The 19505-nt window shown below is 35.7% G+C and overlaps 2 protein-coding genes and 1 pseudogene across 7 annotated transcripts; 2 read left to right on the forward strand and 1 right to left on the reverse strand.

Moving 5' to 3' along the window:
- Positions 1 to 5063: 5063 nt before the first annotated feature.
- LOC125577386 lies at positions 5064 to 9822 on the reverse strand (annotated as a pseudogene).
- Positions 9823 to 11146: 1324 nt separating this feature from the next.
- Positions 11147 to 14749, forward strand: LOC106421806 (protein ALTERED PHOSPHATE STARVATION RESPONSE 1). Of its 5 annotated transcripts, none has more exons than XR_001284254.3 (5): positions 11147 to 12731; positions 12812 to 12966; positions 13042 to 13265; positions 13345 to 14289; positions 14392 to 14749. XR_001284254.3 is itself a non-coding variant. In XM_013862625.3 (4 exons), the coding sequence occupies exons 1-4, from the start codon at positions 11555 to 11557 to the stop codon at positions 14060 to 14062; spliced, it is 2274 nt and encodes a 757-aa protein (XP_013718079.2). In that variant the 5' UTR covers positions 11147 to 11554; the 3' UTR covers positions 14063 to 14749. The 5 variants fall into 5 exon arrangements, 2 of the variants coding, with proteins under 2 accessions (XP_013718079.2, XP_013718080.2); XR_001284255.3 differs by having other exon boundaries at positions 14461 to 14749; XR_007315810.1 differs by having other exon boundaries at positions 13345 to 14285.
- Positions 14750 to 16442: 1693 nt separating this feature from the next.
- LOC106421807 (serine/threonine-protein kinase BSK1-like) lies at positions 16443 to 19323 on the forward strand. Of its 2 annotated transcripts, none has more exons than XM_013862628.3 (9): positions 16443 to 16884; positions 16958 to 17093; positions 17210 to 17343; positions 17437 to 17542; positions 17658 to 17743; positions 17842 to 18030; positions 18099 to 18263; positions 18341 to 18454; positions 18894 to 19323. In XM_013862628.3, exons 1-9 carry the CDS (start codon positions 16552 to 16554, stop codon positions 19146 to 19148), a joined length of 1518 nt encoding a protein of 505 aa, XP_013718082.2. In that variant the 5' UTR covers positions 16443 to 16551; the 3' UTR covers positions 19149 to 19323. The 2 variants fall into 2 exon arrangements, with proteins under 2 accessions (XP_013718082.2, XP_013718083.2); XM_013862629.3 differs by having other exon boundaries at positions 17437 to 17488.
- The last annotated feature ends 182 nt before the right edge of the window (positions 19324 to 19505 follow it).

The raw sequence follows: 19505 nt of genomic DNA on the forward strand, positions 1-19505 counted from the left end.
TGTTTTTTTTTTTTTGGTCAAATCTAGGAGAGTGTTTTTTTTTCTGCAATGTCACAACAAGCCACCCAAAATTTTCACACACCCACAGAAACGTTTCCCTTTTGATTTACAACACTTGATGCTTTCTATTCTCTTTTTCATTATTAAAGGTTTATATTGACTGGAAAAAAGTAACACCACGAAATCATAGTACATTGAAGTTCTTGAAACGCAAGACAAATACTAGTATTTCATATGTTAAAAAGGTTATACATCTTCGGAAAATACATCTTCAGTTTGCTCAGCCACTTTTCTTTTGTTGCCTCGATCAACTTAGATCTTAATTAACTATTGCATTAAAATAATGTTTAAAAAAAAAGACTATGGCATTATAACTAGAACCAGCAAGAAACAAAACTCTTTTCTAACAATTCCTAATAAATTCAATTAGAAAACGATAAACAAAAAAATTACAATTTCCTCGCTAAAATCTGGATGAGTAAAATTTTGTTCGTCGTAAACCTAAGACTGTGCATTATTATATACACTAATACACATTTGAAATACTACGTGAAAATATGAAATGAAAAGCATGTGTATGGTGAACCTTTTTTCACTAGTGAAATGTGTAGCACATGTGACCTGTCGTCCCCAATTATTCAGTGCCTGCGGAATTTTGCCCATCTTTCAAAGCCTTTCTGTGTTTTGTTTATGCTTCCTCTATAAACCCTAAATTGAATCAGCTTCCACCAATGAACACCATATTTAAAACATTAAATGTATCTTACTGACCAGAACTTTGCTCCAAGCCCCACTAAATAGCAGAGGAATAAAATAGTTGTATCATAGTATAATTAGTATTGTTATTTGTCTTAGAGTATACACGTTAATAATGGATAAGGCCTAATCTATAACTGGCATCTACGTTTTTTTTTTTTTTTTTTTGGTGCACAACTGGCATCTACGTTTAAATAAAGCATAAGTAAAGGGTAAATAGTGAGATGAGAGTTACATATTCATTGGCATATACATAATTGGCCAGAACTTACATAATTTGTGTAGATTACATTACATATGAATATTTGAACCTAATTGAATATGAGAACAACAATTACAATTTCCGGGAATATGCTTAAAGGTCCTACTTTCATGATGTTTTATGCTTTATAAATATAAAAAAGGAAAAACAAAAATCTTACACAATTGATTGACGTCTTCTTCTTTTTGTGCTGGTCTGAGTTTGACGTTTTCTTTCTCTGAATTTTCAGCCAAATCATCAATTAAGGTACCATGAAAAAAGCAGGTTTTAGAAAGTTTTTTTTCAATAAAAATCAGTCATTCAACTATAAAAGCTGAAACGTTAGTACCGTTTGGTACCTAAATAAATCAGAGAATAAGGAGGATATCTATGCCATTATCATTAAAGAAATTCTTCAATCTTGACAACTTTGTAGTTAACTTTTTGTAGTTATATTCAAAAAGGCGATACAAATTCTACTTGTAATGATCTATAATTTTTTTTAATTATATAAATTTTATTCAACCAGAAAACATTAGTAAATCATATCTGATGTAACCCGCTTTGAACAAAAAAATCACAAATTAATCTATTACAAAACTAACTTTGTCCATTTACTAAACTCGACACATTCAACTAGTCTGTATTTTGATATCTAGGAATCAGTATTCATTCTCAACCTTCGATGATGACCACGGAAAAGTGAGGTTCTCCTTGTTCTCTCGGATATCGGAAGTTCCCGTGTCATTTCAAGAGTAGATGGCTTCCGATGAACGCCACGAAGCTTATAACCATCACCATAGATGAAACGCTAGCAGAACTAGAGGAGAAAAGAGCGAGAAGACACTAGTCCAATATCCCTGCTATATAAGTCGCCTCTGACGCCAAAACCGTTTAGGACTGAAGCACCTCCAAACCACGAAGGTAACAAAAAGGTGGGCACGAGAGGACTACTATAACTTGAACCATGCATGCTCTAAGACCTGCAAAAAGTATTAGCGGAAACACTACCATGGGAAAACAACTGAGAGCTCACAACACTGGGATGTGTTGTAGCACCAAGGAATCACCGAGGGAAAGTAGAAGAACTGCATACCACCTGAAGCCACTACAAACTTCACGAGATCGCCACCTTTGAGAACCGAGGTGTGATTATATCTGAGACGCTAACAATGGAACCGGTGACATTGGAACCAACAAAACAGAGGAAACATGAGCATAATACCATATAACTTGTGACAAGTATCGATGATGAACCTGGAATTAAGCGCCGATAGAGAAAGATAGAGAGAGAGAGAGAGAGAGAGAGAGCTTGAGATACCACCTCAGAGAAGCCATAGACGAACTCTCCGACACCTCAAAACTCAACGGGCCAACACCGAGAGATACAACACACAACAATACCTTAGGCTAAGCACACCTTCGAGACTATGGGACCTTCAAAGCACCCATGGCAAAGGTGTAAGGATGTGGCTCAGCCAAGATGCCGAGGAAGAGACACCAAACCACACAGCTGCGACTCAACTACAAATCAAAAGCAGTACGAGACCACAACCCATATCTGCAACCAGATTCGTTAAACCCACTCCGCGCACAGATGACTCTACAAGCGGCTTAAAGGACTGGCTGCCAACCCCTTAAAGTCGACTTCGCTGACATCTCCCATACCAACCACCGCGCTGAGACTCCAAAAACCTAGCAAGACCACACTGGAGATATCCTTTCGCGAGCAGAGATCATGAACCGGATATGCTTTCAGACACAGAACCACGAGCAAAACATGGAGAGAGAGAGGAGACCGCAACGAAGCAAAAACAAAGGAGAGATGGGGGAGAGAGAGAGAGCAGATTACCTATGGCGTCGGAACGCGCGTTTACGCGCCGTCTGTCACCAGAATTTGAAATAGATTTGATTGAAAGTCGAGAAAGTTTGGCAGATGAGATAAAAATTAATGATCTATAATTGTTATTAAATTTTCTTATTCTTTTGTCATAGTGGGTAATTGTCGCTATAGAAAGTAAAATTAAGATAACAACTAAGACTATTTTACGACATGATTCTTAATTTTGTAGCTAATTTGCAAATTTATAATTTATGTTAACCCAACTTTATTCTAAGTGGAAAAGTTTAATTATGGTGACCAATGGTTGGCGGTGACTTAAAATAATGAGCGCCATAGAAATGGCGACTGAAAAGATAGCAACTTCTTTTTTGAACACATAAAAAGATAGCAACTTATCACTAGCAAATGCTCATAAAACCATACATACAATTTGGCGATGAACTTTGCTATGACAGGATGTTGCTACAAACTTTTTAGTTAGTTTTAGCAAACTTCATAGCTACGTTGTACAGTATAATATAACTTCATGTCCTTTAACAAAAAAAGAAGAAGAAGATATTTTCAAATACTGTCATCTCCAAACCAGAAAAATAAAACAAAAATACAAACAATACAGTAAGCTAGATTCTAGAATCAGCAAATTAAATGGTGTTAGAACTTGAACGTGCTAAACCTGATAAGCTAAAGAAAGTGAGGAAGATAAAAAGGTGAAAGGGACAAGAAGAAGGCGACATGGCAATACATTAATTCAACTAGGGCCTCGTCCGCGCTACGCGCGGATTACACATTATAAATTTGTTATTTTTAAGTTATTTTAAACTTAAAATATTTTTTACATAATATTCGACCAAAGATTGGATAACACCACAAATTTAAATTTTTTATTTCTTCACTCGACTCATATCCTTATGTTAATTCCAAAAGACATATAAAGTTATGGTAATTTTTCTTCTTGTTGATGAAATAAAATTTTTTTTTTTTTTAAGTTAATCCATTTATTGACACAAACAATTAAAAATATTATACATAGAAATTAAAATTTATTTCTCTTTTCTAATTTTCTATATATTTTGGATCAATATTTTTTACAAACATGATTTTATTTATGAGGATTTTATTCAGAAATCAGTCAATGATAGGGCAATAAAAATTTACAGGGTATGAATTTTGTTGAAGTACTTTTCAGTTTTCTGCTTTCTTTTACTGTCCGGAAATTATAAGGATGTTCATAGGTTTGTGACATTCTTTATACGGAAATCTTGCACATTATCAATATTATTAAAAGGGAATCATCTCCAAAAATCTACTTTAAAAAGATTGTTAGACTCTTTTATCTATAATATTAAAATTAGCATTGTTTTTCAAATAACGAATGGAAAGATATGTTTAGATATAAACTTTTTTGTCGGCAAATTTTTTTATCTTTAACAGTCACAAAAAATAAAATCACAAAAGCCTTTTACAACATATTTGTGGCTATGATGAACATATGGCCGATCCAACATTTATTAACATATTATTTTGAACCAAAACATTTTATACATAGAATTGTAAAAATTTATATAAAACATATTTTATTATAACAATACTTTAATGTTTTCTAATTATAGTCAATATTTTATCCGAATACACAAAATATGTCTAAAAATCTAAAATTTTACTTGAAACCTGAAAACCCGAACCTGGAACTTAAAAGAATATTCTTGATATCAGAAAATATTTTTGAGACAGAAAAATATACATGATATATTCAAAACATTTCTGGTAGTTAGGGTACCCATTCGGGTCTTGATAGAATCCAAACTCAAACCGAGATTACGGATCCGAAAAATACTCAATAGATACTTTACCCTAGACTTGGATTTGAACTGAACATGTATTTTCAGGTCGGTTTCGATTCAGTTTTTAGAACCATATAAAATGTCCAAACCTAGAAAGAGTTACATAACACCATACATTCAAATCTCAAATAAATTAGTTCATAAATTATATAATTTAAAAAAAATTCCAGGCCTTAGCATCCGGGTCTTCGGGTCGGATTCGGGTCGGATCTCGTCGGATCCGGATCCTTCGGGTCCTAGCAATTTAGACCCTTATAGGTACCTATAATTTTTTGGGCCTTATCGGGTCCGGGTTGGTTCGGGTCTATAATTTTAGTACCCGTAAAATACCCAAAAAGTTTGGGTATATTTCGGATCCAGGTCGGATTTAGGACCCGAAATAGACCCGAAATTCCCGAACTGGACCCGAAAACTCTAAAAATACCCGAAGAACCGCAAAAAATACCCAAAAATTTATCTAAAATCAGACCCAAAAACCCAAAACATACCCGAATACCCGAATTATATTTTCTAAAAATCTAAAATTTTACCATAAACCTACAATTATACCCAAAAATCCAAACCCAAAACTTTAAAAAAAAATCTGAAATACCAATAATATACCCAATCACCCAAATATACCTAGTATATACAATTATTTGCGGGTACTTCGGGTACCCGAACGGGTCTCGGGTAGGACCCGGATCCGAGCCGAGATCTGTGGGTCAAAAAAAAAGACCCAATATGTACTTAGCAAGGTAATTGTGTTGGAAATGCCCAGGTCCGGATGAAATGTCCAGGCCTAAAAAATTATATGCTTTGATGAACTAACTACCATATGTGCTGGAAATTGTGTAGTTTAATTACATACGTCTCAATGTAAGATAATGCAAAATCTAGGTTTAAATCTGACAAAGAAAATTATCATTTTAGACATGTCAATCATAGCATAATATTGGAAATGTTTTGCATAAACCTCTCTACGAAGTACACTTCTTTTTTTTACGGCATCTCTACGTAGTACACCACCTCAAATGAACATTATTGTATAAAATAACATTTTATTGGTTCTTGTCAATTTAAAAATTTGTATATAATTTAACACAAATTTACGATTTATCCGGAAGTTTAATGTTCTCTTTGTTTTTCATTCGGTAATAACATCTGCATTACACTAAATTATTAAATGTGAATTTTAATCTACCTAAGACTCATATACACAAAACTATGAAACAAACAATTTAAGTGGATACTTGTTGATATAAGTACGTATAATACAATCTATACATAGAACTAAAATCTCTAGGAAGAACATGAAAAAGGAAACGTGTTTAGTAAGCCAAGCTCCTCGCAGTTTCAAAGAAATGAGCCAGGGCTTCCTCTGGCGTCCCTACCAAGACACTGTGTCCTAGGTTTGAGTATATGCCGTGAAGATAGGTCCAGTAATCTTCACTACTCTGACATAGAAAGACATTTTCTTTCAGTTTCTTGAATTAAATATAAAGAACTATTACCTTCAGCTCAACAAAGTAAACTATCCACCTATAAATCTCTTCAGTTAAAGCAGGAATCAGAGATAATAGGTTAGATGGATCAACATTTCCATGGACTCTTAAGTCTCTAACACTGCTCCCCAGTCGCCTCTTTCCATCAGCCATATCTACAGTCCAGTCAAGTCCAATAACATCTGCTGAAGAAGACCCATGTTTCCATTTTGTGTAGAAAACAATAGGCGTGTCTGAATATCTTCTCTTTTACAGCATGAATGATCAGGCAAGCCAAATGAGAAAAAGGAAACGTTAAAACACCAAAAGAGAATCTTTCCAAGTACTCAAGATGGAAAGTACTTAAACTATACCTCTTTGATCCAAGGCTCCCACATCTCGGGAGTCAACTGTCCACCCCCATGAATCGAATATTTGAATGCAGTGAGCTACGTGCTCAACTTTTTACACAACGTACTCTGTGATGACTTTGGTTATATTAGATATTAGAGCTCTCAGTACAATTGGTGCAGTGTCCAAGGAGCTCCAACAAAACCCAATACCTTAGCATGTTCCTCGGCCTCTTGTCTCAGAATGTTGAGAGAGTCTCCAATGAACTGAAGTTTCTCAAGATCAATTGGATGAAATTTCTTTAAACATTCTTCAGGTCTGATGAGATACTGGATCACAGGGCCTTTAACTTCTTCATTGTCAAACAGGAAACCGAAGGCAGGTATAGGAGTGAGGATGCCAGAGAAAATAAATGACATAGTCTGGTATGAACGGAAGCCAAAGCTGCAAAGAGATTACCACGATAAGATCAGTGTTGTCTCTGAAGGAAGGGTGTTTCTGAGCGAGCTTCTGGTAAACAGCGGTATACTTTCCTGCTTGCCCTTTAGCAGTGCTAAGCAACAGTGTATCTGTTAATAATGTAAGAAAGGTTTCTATTAACTGAGGGTACAGATTCATTGATCTCTTTAATGATCATTAGCATAATCACTTAAAAGCTGGAAACTTTGTTATCTATTTCACATTCCAAACAGAGAAAGAAGCACCTTTCAAAAGTTTTGAAAAATAAGAGAAGCAAATATATTTAGAGAAATTGGATTGCAAGAGATACATACCAGAAGAGAAGGAAGAACAATCTACGACGAACTTCCCACTCCAAGCAGCGTTACTGAATCTTCTTGGGTGACAAATTAATCCACGTTTATGGGACTGGATCGAAGAAACCCTTGACCCGATGAGTAACATGTCGACGACTGCAAGCACTATATACCAGAAAGAGAAGTCTCCGATTAGATTGGCAATAAAATATAACTTAAATCGTTGTAGGTAACTGTTCTCATACCTGTTTCACAATCATAAGCAGCAGCAGCTCCAGCCCAATTAAACCTCCCCTGTAGTTATGTTTCTTGCTTTCAGAAGATGTACTAAGCGGAAATGGAGCTCTGGTACAGCTAAAGCCAGTGAGAAAAAAATTGAGCCATTGCAGCCTCCAGGTAGATTTTTCGGAAATGATTTCTAGGGTTTGCGTGGTTTCTCATTTAGCAGAGAAATCAATATGATTTTATATAAGCTAAGAAACAAAGGAAGTGAAAACGCTTCCATGTCTTCGATTGAAAGAAAGGGGATTTAATGAGAATTAGTTGTTGGAGGCTAGAGTTATTGTGGAAGAACGGTTCAGTTGAAGAACGCTTTGGTTTGTTTCTCTCACGAAAACGCTAAGATGAAGTGGATGGTGACGTGGCTAAAGCTAATGTACTCATTGGCCTGAATAAAAAAGCTGACGTGGCATGCTGTATGCTCTCTGTATTCTGCTTTTAGTAGTGTTAGATGTCTTAGTACTTGTAATGTTTAATTATTCCATCTTTCTTTTGTTTATTTTTACATTTTCATTTACATACTACACTTCAAGTTGACTATTTAAAATTTACTTCATCAAGCTTTCCCCAAAATGTAACAATAAATTGACTAATTGAAGTTTGGCGGGACCAAAGTAAAGTTCTCATAATATCATTATCTCTGAATCAACATGGTGCTCTTATATTTTCCACCTAACATCACTAAATTTTGGACATTTACCAGACAATTACATATGACTTCTCTACTATTTTGGATTTTCATATAATGCATGCATTGCATAAATTCATAAAGTGAGGGGGCGAGTTTGAACCAGTATATTAACATAATCAACTCACTAATAAAAACCTATATGATTCAAACTTGATGCAATGCATGTTTTACCTGAAAATCCAAAATAGTAGAGAAGTTATATGTAATTATTTGGCAAATGTCTAAAATTTAGTGATATTAGGTAGAAAATATAAGAAAATCATGAAAAGTAGAAAGAGTTTGTTATTAAACGTAAAAAGAAAACAGAAGGGACAAAATGGGTTGCTTCTGCACCAAGTTAAAATAGCATCTAGATATCAGTTACAAGGCTTCGATGCTAAGTATCTCTACGAGTTCTGATTCCTGGGGTTTTGTTTGAATTGCTGTGATATAAACTCGTCACCACATGTACTCGCAAGTCGCAATGGAACTGATTTGTTTTGTTGTGATAATGTGCGTACTCGTGTTCTGGACAGTCTCCTATTAGTCGACGTCAAGTAAGAAAAACACCTAGTAGTATTGTGTGAATCCGGTGAAACAAGATATATGAGAGAAGAAAACTATATGAGGGTTGTTAGTTTCAGTAAATTTTTTTTTTTGAAATGATTTAAGGTATAAGAGAATATTGAAGCATATATTTTGAAGAGATAAAAACATGTATTTTGCATTTTTAATGCAAATGTCCTAACATAATAATGAAAATAAAATTCTCGTGTCTCTCCAGATTACGAAGATAATAAATAACAGCTTAATAAAAAATGTATTTAAGATATAATCATTAATTTCTTACCCCCAAAAGATTATCGAAAATCTAAAATTTAATGGTCTAAAATTAACCCACCTATGTTTTTCTCCACACTTGAATGGTTGACTCGTGCAACTAAAATTTCATTGACCATTACCTATATATATACCTTTAAATACTAATTACTTTTTTGAAACACAAATACTAATTACTAATATATACATATTCAGATGATATGAAACATCAATAAAGTAAAATACAAAAAGTCTAGTCAATGAGAGAAGAACAAACCATGACGACGTGAGCATCACACCTGAAGCCTGAAGATCTGTTTTGGTAACAACATCCATTCAGTTACGTCTTCAGTTTGAACACCCAAACCAACTACACACTATGCTTTTAAAAAAGAATAATTTATTTCCCCCTAAAACCATAATAAATATCAAATCTTGACTTTCCAAACAACTAATTCATTTATTAGAAAAAGAAGTCATGTACATTCCTCGTTTATTTTCTGACGTTACCCGTTACCATCATGTAATAATGAGTGTCCAAATCAAATACTGTCGTTACGTAATTAGAGACTAATAAAGATAAGGGTATTCTGGAGAATATGATAAAATTGTCAAAACGGGTCAAAGTTACAATCAAACACAAAGCCAAAGTTAGAGTAGTAGTGTACTTAAAAGACCAGAACTAACCGTATCTATCTTATTAAAACTCAAGTACAAAATTGGAGTGTTTGGAGACTTGAATAGGACTTTTAAAAATTTGGAGTGTTTGGAAACATGGATTGCAGTCTTTTAAAAAAAATATTTTTGTTTGAAAACAAGGATAGTAGTATTAAAAAAAAAAGTAATGGGCTTATGTTTTTTTAAAAAATTGAAAGTTATCTAGGCCACTTTTAAAATATACCAAAATGGGTCAATCTAATTCCCTAAAAATTTTTTTTCTAAACTAACCATAAAACAAAATTTAAACTTTATATACATATTTCAAATCAAAATAATAATTCAAATTTGATTTATATCAAAAATTGATTCAAAAATATACATATATTCAAAAATGGATTTTTACTAAACTATTTTTCAATAACCATTATAAAAAAATATTGTCAATATATATAAGAAAAATATAATACAAAGCCCAATTTGAAATACCAACTCAAATTATGGTTTTCATATTTCATATTAAGTTTTTAAAATATAATATATGTAATTATTTATATGATGATATGTATAAAATACTATTAATTATATGATTACTTATATGATGGTACATATAAAATACGATTAATTATATGATGATAAAATACGATATATAATAATGACTAGGGATGGGCTTTTGGATACCCATACGGGTTTAGTTCTGATCGTTTGTATTTTGAGTTTTCGGGGTCAAAGATTTCAGCCTTATTAGAATGTTTCTAAATTTTGGTTTGAGTTCGATTTGGATCTTTGCGGGTTTGGTTTGGGTTTGGATAACTAATTTAAATTATTTTTAAAGTCTTAAATCATTATATATTTTAAATTTCTCAAAATGTATAAATAAAATAATATATTACGTATAAATTTGAATAACATATGCCATAATACTTAAGCTTAACATATCAATTGGCTTGATTTAAAATTTTGGATACGAAATCAATAATTATTTTAAGTATTTTTGGTGATTTGAGTATACTTTAACTATTTCAGATATTTACTTTTGACTATCTATTAATATTTTCAAGTATTTAAACCAATTTAAAAGTATCATTTTTGATGTTTTATATACGTTAAATCTAAAAATAATTAATATATATAAGTATATAAATCTATTTTTAGATAAATTCGGATACCCAAATACTTCGGTTCGGATCAGATTCGGTTCTCTAAATAACAAAATTTTGAATAATTAGAATATTTAATCAATTTATGTTTGGGTTTGGTACTATATCTTTGGATCGGTATCGGTTATGTTCCTCGGATTCATTTTTCCAAATCCTAATAATTACATGAAAAACAAATATCAACATCTTTTTCAAAATATACACCCGCGCGCCTGCGCGGGTCAAAATCTAGTCTTTGTTTTAAGATTCATGTCTTGTGTCTGAACCTCTCAAAGTAGTATCCGAGATAAGGTTTTCACTTTTTTCTTCTTCCGGATTTGGGTGTTTAATTTGGTGAGATTAATAGTAATTAATTAGTTGAAAAAGAAAATAAAGAAGAAAACACCGAGTGATATATATCCTGTGGAGAGAAACAGACGAAAATCTCGGTGCTGGCAAAGATTCCTTCACAGTCCTTTTGCTGTTTGTTTTCTTCATTCTTCTTCTTCGTCTTCCTCAACTAAATCATTCATTTTGATCTCTCTTTCTTTAATTCCTAGATTTGAAATAATACTCTCTCGAGAAAACAACTACTTCACTGTTTCTTTCTTTCTTTCTCTCTATCACTATCAACACACACCTTCTCTTCTTCTTCCTCTTCCTCTCACCTACCTTTCAACTCTCTCTATCTCTCTCTCAAACCTTTGTCTTTCTTTTTAATATATTTATTTATTTTTGTTATGGGTTGTACAAGTTCTAAGCTGGACGATCTTCCGGCGGTTGCTCTCTGCCGTGAACGCTGCAATTTCCTAGAAGCGGCGATTCAGCAACGTTACGATTTAGCCGAATCACACGTGGCGTACACACACTCGCTTAAAGGAATAGGTCACTCACTCCACCTCTTCATCAACCACCACCACCGTTGCGTCGGAGATTCTCCCAGACTCAACCTTCCTCCTCAAAGAAAAGGCCACCCTGAAGAACAAGAAACCAAAGGAGTAGAAAATTCCCCTAAGAAACCAAAGCTACCTTCTCCTCACCATCCGGGTTCGGGTACTGATTCGGGTCATCTCGAGTTCGATTCGGACTCCGAAGACGACGATGATGAAGAAGACCATTTGGATTTAGACCACCACCACCATCTCGGAAATTTTGAAACCGGACCTTATATGGGATCCCAACCGGGTTATACCCGGTACCCGAACCCGGAAATGATGGGTACTCCTTATATGCACATGAACTACATGAAGAACAGTTCGATGCCTCCTTCACTCATCTACGAGCAAAGACCAAGTTGCCCTCAAAAAGTCTACATAGGCGAATCCGGACCCGGACCCGGATACTACGGTTCTTCAACTGATGATCCGCCTCCTCCGTCCCCGCCTAGATCCAACGGGTGGGATTTTCTAAACCCGTTCGATACTTACTATCCTTCGTATACTCCGAGTCGAGACTCGAGGGAGCTTAGAGAGGAAGAAGGTATACCCGAGCTGGAGGAAGACGACGATTCACAGTACGAGGTTGTTAAGGAAGTTCACGGTCGTGATAATCAGCCGACTCCTGCTGTTGTTTACAGGGAAGAGTCTGATTCTCCGTCTCCGTCTCCGCGGCTGTCTGTTGATAAATCTGGAGCTAGTACTAGTGGTGGAGATGCGGCTATGTATCAGACTAGGCCGAGCGTGTCGGTGGAGAAGAACGGGGTTGAGTACGAAGTTCACGTCGTTGAGAAGACGGTTGTTGAAGATGGCGGAAACGAGAGCAATGCCACGGCGACACGTGGAGGAGGAGGAGGTGGGCCACGTGCGGTCCCTGAGGTTGCTAAAGAGATTGAGAATCAGTTCGTGAGAGCTGCGGAGTCTGGAAGTGAGATCGCTAAGTTACTTGAAGTTGGGAAGCGTCCTTATGGTCGGAAACACGGTAATAAAACTTTTCAGTTTTGTCCGAATGATTGTGATCTTTCAATAATTAATTAAAAAATGAAACTTTTTGTTTTGTAGCAGCTTCAAAATTGTTGCACGGGGTTACTCCTTCTGTTGCTGAGCCGCCAACGTATGCAGACATTGAAGAAGAGCTTGCTTCAAGGTCAAGGAACCTTTCTTCCACATTGCACAAACTCCATCTCTGGGAGAAGAAGCTTTACCGAGAAGTGAAGGTAACGTTAATCTCTTACAACACTACGATGTGTTTTAGCTCCTTTGTCTGAAGAAAAGCTTCTACTCTTTTCTAGGCTGAGGAAAAATTGCGTGTAGCTCACGAGAAGAAGGTGAGGAAGCTAAAGCGTTTAGATGAAAGAGGTGCTGAAGCAACTAAAGTGGATACAACAAGGAAGCTAGTAAGAGACATGAACACAAAGATACGGATTGCGATTCAGGTTGTGGATAAAATCTCCGTGACGATTAATAAGATTAGAGATGAAGATCTATGGCCGCAACTGAACGCATTGATCCAAGGGTAATAATAACCTTGCCTCTACATGTTTTTAGATGTTTGCGTTTGGAGATGTTGATTCTGTGTTTGGTTTGCTTCTCAGGCTTACACGGATGTGGAAAGAGATGCTAGAGTGTCATCAGAGTCAGTGCCAGGCTATAAAGGAAGCTAGAGGGCTAGGGTCTATAAGAGCTAGCAAGAAGCTAGGCGATGAGCATCTTGAAGCAACTAGTTTGCTTGGTCATGAGCTTATAAACTGGATATTAGGATTCTCTAGCTGGGTTAGTGCGCAGAAATGTTATGTAAGGGAGTTGAATAAATGGCTCATGAAGTGTCTTCTCTATGAACCTGAGGAAACAGCCGATGGTATCGCTCCTTTTTCGCCTGGTCGGCTTGGTGCTCCACCGATCTTTGTGATCTGTAACCAATGGTCTCAAGCTTTGGACAGGATCTCCGAGAAGGAAGTGATTGAGGCAATGCGTAGCTTCACCACGAGTGTGCTTCAGCTTTGGGAACAAGATCGGTTAGAAACGACGGTGATGGGGCAGGAGAAAGTTAGGAGCATGGACCGGGAAGAGCAGAGGATACACAGGGAGATTCAAGCGCTGGAAAAGAAAATGGTTCTGGTTGCACCTGGTGATGGTCTTTTGGTATCTGGGAACGTTGTTTACCAGAGTGATACTAGTAGCGATAGTTTACAAGGTAGTTTGCAGAGGATTTTTGAAGCTATGGAGAGGTTCACTGATGAGTGTATGAGAGCTTATGATGATCTCTTGGTGCGTGCTGAAGAAGTAACTGCTCCGAGAGAAAGTGAGGAATGATAAACAAAACTAGAGGAAGATCTTTGCTTGATCTTGCAATGGTGGAACCAACCAGAATCATCTGCGTCTCATTCTGAGCCTCATGCATGAAGAGCCCCACAAGTGGATGATGATCTAAGAGGAGGCATAATCCTTGTAAAAAGACGGCCAGTTCTATGGTTAAGAGATACGGTTTAGTGCAAATTGACTTTGAACCGGATGGTTAACATAAACCATATATGAGGCAGGTAGCATATATTAGTTAAGTTCTAATAATTTTTATATTCAGGCAATGTACATTAGGCGTTTAGGACTAAACTTTTGACGATTCTCAGCAATTATTTTTGTAGAATCCGAGGGTAGCTCAGGGAAGTCTCTCTTTCTTTTGAAGTACTAAAGATGTGACCTTTTGGTTGCAGAAACTAGATTACCCTAAGCAGCATTGAGCTTCTCACTAATCCAGGTTATTAGTACTAGTATTTAACATGTGACCTTTTGTTTTGTCGCATTATTCTCCCTGTATATGTATTTTGCTCACATGATAAATTTTGTATAAAAAAAAGAAGAAAGTTATCATGAAGTGGGAAAAATGGGTGAATGATTTACGTTTTCTCGTTGTAAGAAATTTTTTGTTTGATAATATGCAAATTATGCATGCCTGTAAAAGTTACTAGGCATAAGAATAAAGACATAATCATTTTATGAGAAGTTACAAACTATTTCCAATCATTTACCTGACCAGCTTTAAACATTAATGATTCATGTGAGTAAACTATACTCCCTCCGTTTCATAATACTTGATCTTTTGTAATAATGCACAAAGATTAAGAAAATTACATTTCTCTAGAAAAATATTTTAAAGATATAATTTTAAATTCAGTTAACCAATTATAAAAAAAACTGTAAAATCTAATTGGTTGAACAGTTTCCAATAAAGTTAAAGTTAACCATAAAATCTCAAAACTTCCTTAAAATCTCAAAACTTCATGTAAATTGAAACAAAACAAACCTTCTAAAACATCATCTATATTGAAACGGAGGGAGTATAATAAACCCACCCAATGGTCCATTCTTTTTTTCAGTTAGTCCCTGCGCCAATAGTTAACGACTTTGTGTTGCTGTGCCAAACATGATTAGCGTGAACTTGACGTCTCGTGTGTCAATCTATATGTCCTGTTTGTTTGTTGCAAAAGTAATAAATTGAAAAAATTATGTACCATGAAGAGAATAAGAGTGCCATTAGTTATTGTTGTGACCCAACCAGAACCATGTATTTATTACAAATTAGAGATAGTGCTTGAGCATCTAATCATATAAGAAATGCAATTACATAGGAGAATCTTTGGATAACTTCACTCTCTTCCTTTTCTACACAAAAGAGACAGCTCTTGTGTCCTCGAAAGCCTGATTCTCTGTTTCATTCTCCAAAGCTAATAATAGGAAACAAACATTGCAAGAACTTTTCATTGGCATACATCCACGTTGAGAATATACAAACTACTTTTCTCGCCGTTGATCCATTTTCTTGACCATGAATTTTAGTCTAGCGGTCTATATCATAAAGCACTGTATAACCATATCTAACTCAAATGTGGTAATCTGCAATATGCGTTTTAACTGTAAACAAATCACAATTTAAATAAAATTTTAACACTTAGCCATATTAGTTTATGTGGCTTCCAAAAATAGATGGTAACACATTCAGAGTGAAGAACTTTTTTTTGGTTTCAGAGTTTCAAAAGTTAACTTCTTAAAATGTAAATATGTCACAGTCTGTTCAAACCCTTTAAAGAAAATTGATTTTCACATTACTCTAATTAGAAGGCACGTCAATAATCCAGAAATGTCACACGGTTTCATAGGTCAGCTACATAAAAAAAGAATCTTAAATGAAAAATGAATAAAAAGCGAGAAAGAAAGTAGGAATGGTTGATGATAAGGCACTCCAATCACAAAACACATTGAGCTGGCGATAATGATATTTTCCCAAAAATCTTACAGTATTTGGTACCACAAAGTGTTTATCATTATCAATAACATAGGAATCAATTTATATTGTAATATAGTATAGTATATACAGAAAAGAAGTTGACTTGTGCTGTTTTTTTTTTTTGCCTTTTCAATTTTCAAATCCATTGGTTAAACATTTAGAAACTCATAAATCCTACTAAAACATAAAGAGATGCATACTTCAGAGTTGACCTTATAAAATCTTTGTTTTATAGACCTTATAAATTCTAAAATCTTATTTTTACCGCTGATATATTAAATTTATAATTATAAAGTTTTCCCAACTTTTTATTTTATTTTGTAGTGGTACCATATTGACAAGTAGGAGACAATGTCTCAGAAACTTACCACAGGAGTCAAAAAGACAAACTTAAAAAAAGAGAACAATTTTTATTTTATTTCCATTAATATCTTCTCTTCTCTCTCTCTCTCTCTATTACAAGAAGCAAAAGATAAACACTTTCCGACAAGCCAGAGAAAAAGATTGGAACCTTCATTTCATGGGTTGTTGTCAATCCTTGTGTCCGGATGAACAAAACCCACTTCGGAAAGATGGAGCTCAGCCGCCACAACCGGCTCAAACCCACCGCGGCGGCGCTACGACGGCTGCTGGACTCGATAACGGCGGAGATGGAGGAGTAATCCCGTCTTTCTCAGAGTTCTCTTTGGCCGACCTAAAAGCAGCCACGAACAACTTCAGCTCAGACAACATCGTATCAGAAAGCGGAGAGAAAGCCCCGAATCTTGTATACAAAGGCAGACTTCAGAACCGTCGCTGGATCGCCGTCAAGAAGTTTACTAAGATGGCTTGGCCTCATCCTAAACAATTCGCGGTACCAAAAAAAATAGAAAACACACTTCTTCAATGGTTCAATTCATTTTAATGGAATCCTGCAATGTTTTCAGGAAGAAGCATGGGGTGTGGGGAAGCTGAGGCATAACCGGTTGGCGAATTTGATTGGTTATTGTTGTGACGGAGATGAAAGGCTTCTTGTTGCTGAGTTCATGCCTAATGATACTCTCGCTAAGCATTTGTTCCATTGTATGCTTTATTGATGATACCCTGTCTGTCTCTGTCTTGCAAAGAGTTTGCATTAATGTTTTGTGTTGTTTCAGTTGATTTAATTGGAATCTTTTTCTTTTTATTAATATCCACAGGGGAAAATCAGACAATTGAATGGGCTATGAGGTTGCGAGTTGGGTATTACATAGCTGAAGCTTTGGATTATTGTAGTACTGAGGGTCTTCCATTGTACCATGATTTAAATGCTTACAGGGTTCTCTTTGATGAGGTAACATTCTCTTCTCTAGATTCATTTCATGCTTACAAGTTTTTTTTAATACATCCTTATGATCTAAGGTGAGTTTTTGAGTGGATATTGTAGGATGGTGATCCTCGTCTCTCGTGTTTCGGCTTGATGAAGAACAGCCGGGATGGTAAAAGTTATAGCACAAATCTAGCATATACACCACCTGAATATCTAAGAAATGGTGAATCAGTTTATGTATCTCTCTTGAGATTATCACAGTCAGCATCATATGCAAATGTTTAGGTATATCTATATAGTAAAAGTCTTTGTGTGATCAAATTGTTTATGTGTTGTAGGAAGAGTGACACCTGAAAGTGTTACTTACAGCTTTGGAACTGTGCTTCTTGATTTGCTTAGCGGCAAACACATCCCTCCAAGCCATGTTAGTTCCTTATCTATGATGCTGCTCCTTCACTCCCATGTCATAGATATGTGGATAGGTTCTGTGATATTAACTTAGTGATGTTCTCTTTCTTCTAGGCTCTGGATATGATACGTGGCAAGAATATTATTCAGTTGATGGATTCACACCTCGAGGGAAAGTTCTCAACAGAAGAAGCGACCGTAGTTGTCGAACTCGCCTCTCAATGTTTGCAATATGAGCCTCGAGAGAGACCTAACACAAAAGATCTCGTCGCCACACTTGCACCCTTGCAAACTAAATCAGAGGCAAGTGTGATCGAGTTCTTGAACTTTCTCCCTCTTCTTGAGTTCGTGCTAAAACATTTTGAATACAGGTTGCTTCTTGTATAATGCTTGGAATAAATAAGCAGGAAGAGGCACCTTCAACGCCACAGAAGCCACTTTCGCCATTAGGTGAAGCTTGCTCGAGACTGGATCTCACAGCTATTCATCAGATCTTGGTCATGGCACATTACAGAGACGATGAAGGGACCAACGAGGTAAACAAATGATATGGCTAGGTTTCAGATACAACATTGCGTGTACAAGAAGCTAACTCTTTATCTATGGTTTTTAGTTATCTTTCCAAGAATGGACTCAACAGATAAAAGATATGCTTGATGCGAGGAAACGTGGTGATCAAGCTTTCCGCGAGAAAGATTTCAAAACCGCCATAGACTGTTACTCACAGGTATCGATTAAAACCTTATTTGTTATTTTGGATAGTGTTAGAACTCATATGGTTATTACATCATGGTTCTAAAAATCCGTATAGGTAGCAGCGCCTCCCAACCTGATCCTTTTCTTAAAATCTGATTTATATGTTTCAAGTCGGTTAAAATCGGTTAACATCAATCTCAATTAGTCTAAACATGTTAAACTATGCAGTAGTGTTGGTAAAATTTAACAAGTTTGTCTAATTTCTTTTGTCTCATCAAAATAATTTAAAATTAATCTCAAAACTAAAATATTCTATATAAATGTAAACATATATATAATAATTCAATAACGTTTGGGTGATGCCTATGTGACTCCGAATAATCTGCTTAGTCGTTAGTCTTTGACGGAGCATCTAATTACTGCCTAGCGATATCTTCAACATCGGTTTACCTACATTTGCTTTTGGACAGTTTGTAGACGTTGGAACAATGGTGTCGCCAACTGTGTTTGGTCGGAGAAGTCTATGCTACTTACTATGCGATCAACCAGACGCAGCACTACGCGACGCCATGCAAGCGCAATGCGTGTATCCTGACTGGCCAACGGCTTTCTACATGCAGTCTGTGGCATTAGCGAAGCTGAACATGAACACTGACGCAGCTGATATGTTGAACGAAGCAGCTCAGCTTGAAGAGAAGAGACAACGAGGTGGAAAAGGATCTTGATTCTTGAGACAAGACCTGTGTTACATCTTCTTGTAAAGTTTGTTGAGCATCAAGAGATTCTTTCTTGTCCTTGTGATTGTTGACTGGGGATGTAATGTAACAATAGAGGGAGAAAAAAAATGTTAAATGTTTGTTTGTAATGATATATACATCTTATAAGAATGTTCGATCAGAATCCAAAGCAGCCAAGCTCGCTGGATGTTATTTGTGCTTGAGCTTTCTTCCTCTGATGCTAGGAGAGCTGAAAGATGTATTGTTCTGCCTTCATTGGCTATCTTAAAGTATGGATGCATGATGAAGTATGATCAAGATCCGCATTTGTTGATTAAAAGCATGTGAAGAAGCAAACGAAGTGAG

This window comes from Brassica napus, chromosome A8 (assembly GCF_020379485.1).
Source record: "Brassica napus cultivar Da-Ae chromosome A8, Da-Ae, whole genome shotgun sequence".
NCBI classification, from domain to species: Eukaryota; Viridiplantae; Streptophyta; class Magnoliopsida; order Brassicales; family Brassicaceae; genus Brassica; species Brassica napus.